Raw genomic sequence first — 10,466 nt, 5'->3', positions numbered from 1 at the left:
TTTTTGGATGGAATGTTTCAGTTCTTTATATTTCTTTGTAAGATCTTTATCATCAGACTTTCTTGATTTTTTAAATAATCTGTTGCGTTTACTAATCAAATGTTTAATTTCATGAGATATCCAGGGTTGGCTTTCTTTTGGTTTTGATATTTTGTGTGGTATATGCATATTCACCAAAGAGTTCAAAAATGACTTGAAATCACACAAGATGGTATTAGTATCAGAAATATGCTCCTTATTAGAAAATTGAAGTTTAAGATAACAAAATTCTAACTCATTCTTCATAGTTAGCTTTTTTTGTATAATGGAATTTGACTTGGTTTTTGTTTTTGCTTTAAAGTAGATGCTAGGAATTCAACAAACACAATAACATGATGCCAGGCATAACTTCAATACGGCTTATGAGAAGATTTTTAAAAAAATGCTGTTTTCCTGACTGGAGTAGATGAGTGCCCTGGATTAAATACATTAAAAGAGGTCTTTGGACTCATCTGGCTATCGAAACCTTTTACGGAATCTAGAAATAAGCTTTCAAAAGGATTTGGAGTACAGATACTGTGCATATCAAATAAAAGAGTAGAGTCATTTGGGTTATCACAAATAATACAGTGCCAGCTAACCATACTATCGTTCAATTCCTCGTATGACGCGCTGTTAATGTTTTGACAGTCCACATGAAACCACTGGTCACATGTTTGACAGACAATACCCTTATGTTCCCAGGTAACGGTCTTATCAAAGTTATCACAAAGATATTTAGTGCTATCGTTGCTTGGTCCTGGGTTGGATTCAATGTCATTAGCTCTTAACATGACTAAGACCAGCAGTGGAAGTACCCTTGTCCTACTGTTGTACACTTTTATCAAACAACAAAATTAAGGAGAGGTTACTATATATACGAAAAACCACGGTGTAGAAGGATAGACATCACCAAAGAAAAAAATGTCCGAACCGTTGTTACGGCTCCGTAATTAGATTTGGTTCGATCACGAGGCTACACTTTTCACTACACGCCTCAAAGTTGTTGCTCGATGGGAAATCCTCGGTGAGTATATACGGTTGTGATGTCGATTTTTTGGTCGTTTACTAGTGTTTTCTTCCTATAGAAACAATTGTTATAGGATAACATGCATTGGAGGTAAGAATTGGTTATCATCTAGTAGAACAAACAACTTGAAAATGAATAGCATATAGAAACCGAAAGTACAGGTTCCGGGTAGGAAATGTAGGACAACAGTGTTAAAACATGATGCGTTTGTTCCGTTTTTTGTACATGCAGCTACTATTGTATCGTTCCCATATTAATATCTGTGTTGAAAGGGTGGGTGTGTTTGGGTGGAAGGGGTTTGTTGTTTGGGTGGAGGGGGTGGGTGTGTTTGGGCGGAGTGTATGTTTGGGTGAAGGGTGGGTGTGTTTGGGTGGAGTGTGTATGTGTGTTTGGGTGGAGTGTGTGGTGTGTGTGTATTTGGGTGGAGTGTGTGTGTGTTTGGGTGGAGTGTGTGTGTGTTTGGGTGGAAGGGGTTGGTTGTTTGGGTGGAGTGTGTGTGTGTTTTGGTGGAGTGTGTGTGTGTGTGTGGTGTGTGTGTGTTTGGGTGGAGTGTGTGTGTGTTTGGGTGGAGGGTGTGTGTGATATTTTATGGACATTTAGTAATTACAACATTAGTTCATGGTCATATGATCATAATTATCGAGAAACATAAATAGTCGTTCTAAAAAACAACAAATTTCCTTGTATAATGTGTATAATGAATGTCTGCAAAATAAAGATATCGACACATCGAGAAAGTGTGTAATAGTAATGTGACGAACAGGAAATGATTAAAAAGAATCACTAATAAATAGCTTTAATATCATTGTATACGTCGTACTCGTGAGATTACACACAACAGAAACGAAATCCTAATTAATCTTTATAAGAATAATAAGTTACGGATCTACTTTTTGCTGCTTTTTAGCTCACTTTGTTCAATGACCGATGAGCAATGCCATGTCCGCCCGTCCATCTGTCTGAATAGATGTAATCATGCTCCGGAAATTTTATTCTGGGGTCCATTTCCACCCTGGGGGTTGGGTCAAATAGAGAAATCTGGTCGAGATCCTTTACTTAAAGATTTATATTTGATTCCTTGATATGAAGAGATGAATACACATTTGCACCGTAACTCGACCTTGATTCCGTCCCTACAACGGGACCCAACATGCAATGTGTGTCATGAACAAAAGCCCCACCCTATAACCATATACATAAAGCCCACCCTATAACCATATACATAAAGCCCCACCCTATAACCATATACATAAAGCCCACCCTATAACCATATACATAAAGCCCACCCTATAACCATATACATAAAGCCCACCCTATAACCATATACATAAAGCCCACCCTATAACCATATACATAAAGCCCACCCTATAACCATATACATAAAGCCCACCCTATAACCATATACATAAAGCCCACCCTATAACCATATACATAAAGCCCACCCTATAACCATATACATAAAGCCCACCCTATAACCATATACATAAAGCCCACCCTATAACCATATACATAAAGCCCCACCCTATAACCATATACATAAAGCCCACCCTATAACCATATACATAAAGCCCACCCTATAACCATATACATAAAGCCCACCCTATAACCATATACATAAAGCCCACCCTATAACCATATACATAAAGCCCACCCTATAACCATATACATAAAGCCCACCCTATAACCATATACATAAAGCCCACCCTATAACCATATACATAAAGCCCACCCTATAACCATATACATAAAGCCCACCCTATAACCATATACATAAAGCCCCACCCTATAACCATATACATAAAGCCCACCCTATAACCATATACATAAAGCCCACCCTATAACCATATACATAAAGCCCACCCTATAACCATATACATAAAGCCCCACCCTATAACCATATACATAAAGCCCACCCTATAACCATATACATAAAGCCCACCCTATAACCATATACATAAAGCCCCACCCTATAACCATATACATAAAGCCCCACCCTATAACCATATACATAAAGCCCCACCCTATAACCATATACATAAAGCCCCACCCTATAACCATATACATAAAGCCCCACCCTATAACCATATACATAAAGCCCCACCCTATAACCATATACATAAAGCCCCACCCTATAACCATATACATAAAGCCCCACCCTATAACCATATACATAAAGCCCCACCCTATAACCATATACATAAAGCCCACCCTATAACCATATACATAAAGCCCCACCCTATAACCATATACATAAAGCCCCACCCTATAACCATATACATAAAGCCCCACCCTATAACCATATACATAAAGCCCCACCCTATAACCATATACATAAAGCCCCACCCTATAACCATATACATAAAGCCCCACCCTATAACCATATACATAAAGCCCCACCCTATAACCATATACATAAAGCCCCACCCTATAACCATATACATAAAGCCCCACCCTATAACCATATACATAAAGCCCCACCCTATAACCATATACATAAAGCCCCACCCTATAACCATATACATAAAGCCCACCCTATAACCATATACATAAAGCCCCACCCTATAACCATATACATAAAGCCCCACCCTATAACCATATACATAAAGCCCCACCCTATAACCATATACATAAAGCCCCACCCTATAACCATATACATAAAGCCCCACCCTATAACCATATACATAAAGCCCCACCCTATAACCATATACATAAAGCCCCACCCTATAACCATATACATGTATACATATGCTCCACATCATTAGGCAAATACATTGATGCTTGTACTCGTCCTGGGGACAAGACCCACTAGGCAAATTGAGTCATAGTGTGAAAACCCTTGAGATTCCCTACCTACATAGTGAAACAAATGCATCGATGTTACCAGGATTAGCCCCTCAGTTGGTCCGTCCCCATTCAAACGGACCTAGTCACTTGGTTATAATATGGATACCCACTCTATCACTATATATATATATATATACATACAATTGATCTACTGAAAAGATATGCCACTAAGACCTACCCTAAGATAGAGCTCTGTCAACTTGGTTGCTAAGGAAATTGTAGAGATCCCTGTCATATAACCATGCATACAGCTGCTGGGCATGATGAGAAGAATGCACCCATGCTTCCATAATTACCAAAGTGGTCCCGAAGACCCCAGGGGACTATATACTTATGTTTTCACCTGAATATAGTACAACAATTTCTGGGTATGAAGAGACAAATGCACTCATGCTACCGTGATTGGTCTTTGGGTCAATACCTTCCCCTGGAAAAATTGGTCATAACATGGAGAAAATATTCGGGAAATATTTGCAGTGTTGTATCTGATGAGAAAAGTTTGCTAGTATTGCTTAAATACACAGGTGAGCGATACAGGCAATCATATTGAATACTGCTATAAATACATTATATATAAGGAAAATTGAATTATGGGTTCACGCTGATTTTCAGCAATTTAAAAAATGAAACTATTTAACGTGTCTCCTAATTTTTTTAGAATGTACGATAGTGTAGTGGTAGGACACCGGACTCATGACCGAAGGGTTCAGGTTCAAGTCATGGTATGGTACCGTGTTGTATCTTTGAGCAAGATACTTTACTCCGCTTGTTCCAGTCTACTCAGCTGTAAATGAGTACGTGTTTGGGCAGTGCTAGAATTGTAGAATGCTAGCCATGAGCCCCGAAATGGCAGCACCGGCTGTATGCTCCCAATGGAGTTGAGAAAGATATTGGCTGGTTGCAAAGACCCTATAACCACGGATTATTTGAGAACCGCTTTGAGACGACCTACGAACTAGGTTGTGATAAAGCGGTATATAAGAACCTCTAACTATTATTTATTATATTATTATTATCAAAAGTTATTACATGTATGAAGCTTTTTGGTTACTACTACTCAATCATAAAAGTGTGCCAGAATGATTAAATATAGTTTCAAAAATAACTGACAAGAAAACAATACACCCTCCCACCATGAAAGAGGGTTATTATGTCAACGGTGATTTCTCCAAGATTACAATTGATTCTACAAAGTTATTTTACATACCGGTCTATTTCATATGGTTTTCTCTTAATTCTTACATATTTCATTACTGTTTTCAGATAGCAGCTACTTGTTTAGGCACAATGGCAGAAGGGGGATCCCTTCCTATTCATTCCAACAGTCCTCAATTGGATCCCCACCTGTTAGAGTGTCCTATCTGTCTGGAACAGTTGCACCAGCCGAAGTCGCTCCCGTGTCTGCATTCGTTCTGTCACGAATGTCTGTCCACGTTTATCAGCAAGGACCTGTCAGGAAAGATGGCGTCAGTGACTTCCTTCCCGTGTCTGGTTTGTAGGAAGATGACACAGCCAGTTAATCCGTCGAAGGACAAGGGAGAGTGGGCCCAACAGTTCCCTACCCACAGTCTGATACAAGACATGATCGAGACCAAGACAGAGGAACCACTCCATTGCAAACCTTGCGAGAAGAAAGGAAATGCGGGAACCCCTGCCAAGGTCTGGTGTAAATCGTGTAAAGTTCTGTTCTGCGAATCGTGTAAGGAAAACCTCCATGACTTGTTACATGAAGGATGTGATACAGTGGATGTATCAGACTCCAGAGGGTTGAAGATAACTCCGGGGGTTTCGTCGACGTTTTTGTGTAAAACGCACACTGAAAAGATGGACTACTACTGTGAGGACCACAAGGTTGTAGGCTGCAGTAGATGTGTTATGGCTGATCACAAGCGCTGTGAATGGACCTCAACACAAGATTTCTGTGAACAATTAAAGAGGAACTCAAGACTGGACAAATTAAAGAAATCTCTACAAAAAGTGTCAGAAGACATCGAAGGACAAGGGAGAGTGGGCCCAACAGTTCCCTACCCACAGTCTGATACAAGACATGATCGAGACCAAGACAGAGGAACCACTCCATTGCAAACCTTGCGAGAAGAAAGGAAATGCGGGAACCCCTGCCAAGGTCTGGTGTAAATCGTGTAAAGTTCTGTTCTGCGAATCGTGTAAGGAAAACCTCCATGACTTGTTACATGAAGGATGTGATACAGTGGATGTATCAGACTCCAGAGGGTTGAAGATAACTCCGGGGGTTTCGTCGACGTTTTTGTGTAAAACGCACACTGAAAAGATGGACTACTACTGTGAGGACCACAAGGTTGTAGGCTGCAGTAGATGTGTTATGGCTGATCACAAGCGCTGTGAATGGACCTGAACACAAGATTTCTGTGAACAATTAAAGAGGAACTCAAGACTGGACAAATTAAAGAAATCTCTACAAAAAGTGTCAGAAGACATCGATACACTCATACATGAATTCAGTGAACAACTGAAGACTATGACCGACGATCAAGACATCGCTCTCAAGAGTCTAACCGATCTCCGTCAAAGGGTGGACACGCGTCTTGACGCTCTACAGAAGAACATAACTGATGAATTGGTAGCAGCCTGCAAAGAAGAGAAAGACAATGCTGAGATGGTTACGCAGAAGTACGAAAGGTTGATGTCATCTATACGAAGCACACTGGAAGCTTCCGAGAAGGCTCACTTGATGAATAACAACATGGAGACAATATTGTTGTACCATAGAGGACAATTAGAATTGGATTTGTTGAAGAAACTTTCCAGTGAGACGAGGGAAACATTTACGTCCTTACGATTACAGCACGACATTGATGCTAGTCTGGTGAACTTTGACCACACCTCTCTGCTGTCCATGGGGAAAATTGTCATCAAGAAGGAAAAGGGTTGTCTGTCCAGTCTATTCACCAAACCTTTGTCAGACTGTTGCATAAAGGAGGTTCACACGTTTAACATCAAGCGTCCATCGGACAGTAAGGATTGCTACGCACGCGGAATTGTTTACCTTCCCAGTGACTTAATCATTGTAACGGACGGACACAACAAGAAACTGAAGTTGTTCACCGTAGAAAGAGCCTTTATTGACGAACTGGTCTTTGCAGGAATACCGTATGACGTGTGCCTTGTGGATCAAACGTCTGTAGCTATTACTGTGCAAAGTGGTACTAGCAACGCCATACATGTTGTCGATGTGGAAAACTTCAAATTAGTATTTACATACGAAATAAACCTGTCTCAATGGATGTCTTGTCGAGGTATTACCTTCACAGGTAAAGAGTTCGTGGTGTGTACAGCTAAAGAGTTCGTGAAGGTGACAAAAGAAGGCAGGACTGATTCAATGCCAGGATGGGGTAACGACTGCTTTGTTTTGGCTTACGATGCAAATCAAGAATGCCTTTATGGTAGCTTTCTGAATTCCATCGTCTGTCGTCAACAGTCAGATAGCACAAACATGAAAAAATGTACTGTGCAATCTGTGACGGAGATGTTTGGGATTGATGTGGACAGGGACGGCAATGTATACGTATGTGGATGTTCTTCGAACAACGTCGTACAGATGTCTGGGGACATGAAAAACGCTAGGAAACTGTTGACTTCATCAGATGGTCTGAAAAATCCTAGGGCAATATCTCTGTGTGGAGAAAGGTTTGCGGTTACAACTGTATCTGAGGAAAATAGGAACAAAGTGCGTGTGTTTCAACTTTATTGAACACCAGTATGGTCATGGCAAATAAACGAATCTATCTTCCTATTTTAATTAATTGCCTTGGTGTCAGTAGAATGTTACTTTTAGATGCTACCATTCACGTAGTAATATTCAACAGTGTTAAAAGAAGACTCTCATTAAGAACTGGTATTAAATGTCGTCAATGTCCCCAAAACGAAGTGTGTGGACTTCTTGTTTTTACTCGGTTTCTTCTTCTTTTGTGATTTTGTACGGAAGTTTTTCTCAGAAACTGCAAGTCACCTTCTCGTAAACAAAGGGCCTCTGATGACCTCTTATTTATCATTAGTATCATTTATGCTGCAACATTTCATGTGTGTTTACCAAAATAACTTTTTCTTGCTTAGAGTTACTTCCATTTGCAAGGCATTTATCTTTTAGGTGGTCGTCACTAAGACGTTCAGGGTTCAAATCCCCGTTCAGATGTGAAAAGGTACATGGTTATCTGCTCGACCTTAAAGGGTTTCTCAAGGTACTTTTAGAACTTGATTCACTATTGCTGTAAAATAAATGAAGTTAAACTGATTCTTCTTCCATCTTGATAGAGTGCAATTACAATTCCTTAAAAGGATTGGTAGTTAATATGTCCAGAGTTCGATCCCTGAAGTTGTCTGGGTTTGTTTTTTTATTTCCAAAAACTCAAATTTGTAACAACTCTGATTCTGTAAAACGCATCCCAAGATGAGTTTATATGGAGTAATTATTTGAAGAAAATTTTAAAACATTGTATCACAGTACCAATTGTGATAACATATTTTAACCTGATGGTATCCTTAAACTTAATGTCTATTGTATTATACGCTCGTGGATGTGTTTCAGTAAATTTCAACTAGAATATTTTGCAAATGATTACTACAGAGGCACTTTACTAACCCGAACCATATTCAACCATTCTTATCGCTCAGAAAATTCAGACTTGACATAACAAAAGTTTGATCCTAATAGCAATAAATGTAGCATAATCTGGTGAACGTTCAGGTGAAATTTAAAAGGAACATCACGTGGCATTATCGCGTACATAGTTAAGATGTTCCATATAGGGCCGCATAGGTAACGATCAGAAAGCTTGATTCAATTGAAAGCGGGTGGAGGCGGCTTTAACAGGAGATATGACTCCAAAATGAGAAAAAATTGTGCCAGCCACTGCATTTCAGAAGTATTGTATTCGGAATTTCGTATATCTCAGAAATATCCGAAAGTTGAAGTGAAGGGGAATTATAGAATCGATATACACTCGAACTGTAATGTATACATGTCTATGGTTCTCGGGGGACGAGACACTTGTCAGTAAGCTGCTGACGATAGGTGATCTGAAAAGATGAAAAATCTGTGGTGACAAGTGCAGCGACATGAAAAGGAGGGGCTTATGACATGGCGCAACGTGTGTCCGGCGTCAACGTTTTTCTTCTGAGTAATCAACATGTTTATGCTAATGCTATTATGCTAATAAGCACGTAGTATTTTGAAAGTGGAGGGCTACACAATTTATTCATATTTTTGACCTTGACTTTTTCTTAAAGGTCACATGGATCTTGTGGAAACCTGTGAGCGACTCGTGGATAATCAAAAGGCCGCCAAGGGAAATGATATATGGCAAGTGGTATGCTTATTCTGAGTTTTTGAATAACGATATTTGGCCTGTAGCTTAAAGGTGTGATTTACTTTTGAAATGAAGGCTCTCAATGAACGACCTGGATATACGTTATAGGTTGCATGAATTGAAATCTTCAAACGGAAAATTATATTGAGTCAAGATATGATTAGCCTGTTGATAAGTGACAACTAGGCAATACAGGCCTATTCGGTCTCTTGCTCAATTTTTAAATAAGGTAACGATGATTAGTAGTCGTATTTGACTTTACTTTCAAATGTTGTCTATTGACGGTTTTTCCTTTAATCTTTTAATATAGAATTTTAGCAAACTCAACGAAAAACTAAGTTAGTCATCTTATATAGGGATTTTATAAACACCCTCTATGTTAGATATCACATGTACGTAGGTATTTACAGCAATACTAAACAGTCCGGCGATACCTTTGTACCGGTAACAAGCTCAATGAAGTCAAGGTAATCGAAGCGGATACATATGATGTATATCAAAATGACTTTACACATATTTATGATTGATACAAAACATGTTACGTGTTTATAGCGATCTTTTCATAGAATTGTGATTGATAAAAAATATACCTCTCAAACAAGTTCAATTCTCGTAAGAAAAAAAAATGTCTTTGGAAAGCATACCGTATCGCCATGTTTGCTTTTCTTAAAATGTCCGCCCTAAAACTGTTCATATCTATAAATGTGCAGGCATTTTCCTGTTCCGACTTCAGCCCGAGCTCTCCCGTGCTGATGAGGTGTAAAATACGGATTTAACGAATTAGCAAATCTAAACATTTGGACCAAGAAATTGTTTAAGGTATTAATGTTTAATTCGAAGCTGAAATTAAATGATGAATAATACTGATTGAGTACATTATCCTAGATTAAGTTTGATCCACACAACATAATCCAGATAATGGGATTTACAAACACAGCTCCCAGATCGATCAAGTGGAGCGACGTGGTGTAGAGCGGACTCAATCATTTTTTATTTGAACTCGATAGAGAGCTGCTTCCTCGTTGATATGAAAATGATGGAGGTTTTGTTATCTTTAATTTCAGCTAGACACATGAAGTAAGGCAATTTGATGAATGAGTATATTTCACCGAACGAAGTGCATTACAATCGGGCGATAAGGAAGGAATACAGACACGAGCACCTTATTTGTTAGAAATGAAACACAAGTGCACACTAACACCATGCCTCACTGAGACAACATAGAGGAA

General features: G+C 39.2%; 1 protein-coding gene across 1 annotated transcript; it reads left to right on the top strand.

Annotated features, from left to right (window-relative positions):
• The first annotated feature begins 973 nt into the window (after positions 1–973).
• On the top strand, positions 974–8,156 carry LOC110441509 (transcription intermediary factor 1-beta-like). The gene is made up of 3 exons (XM_021484680.1): positions 974–1,045; positions 5,156–5,881; positions 6,348–8,156. The coding sequence occupies exons 2-3, from the start codon at positions 5,180–5,182 to the stop codon at positions 7,620–7,622; spliced, it is 1,977 nt and encodes a 658-aa protein (XP_021340355.1). The 5' UTR covers positions 974–1,045; positions 5,156–5,179; the 3' UTR covers positions 7,623–8,156.
• Positions 8,157–10,466: the final 2,310 nt, after the last annotated feature.

Source organism: Mizuhopecten yessoensis, unplaced genomic scaffold (assembly GCF_002113885.1).
Source record: "Mizuhopecten yessoensis strain PY_sf001 unplaced genomic scaffold, ASM211388v2 scaffold716007, whole genome shotgun sequence".
NCBI classification, from domain to species: domain Eukaryota; kingdom Metazoa; phylum Mollusca; class Bivalvia; order Pectinida; family Pectinidae; genus Mizuhopecten; species Mizuhopecten yessoensis.
This window is presented reverse-complemented; position numbering and strand designations above follow the sequence as displayed.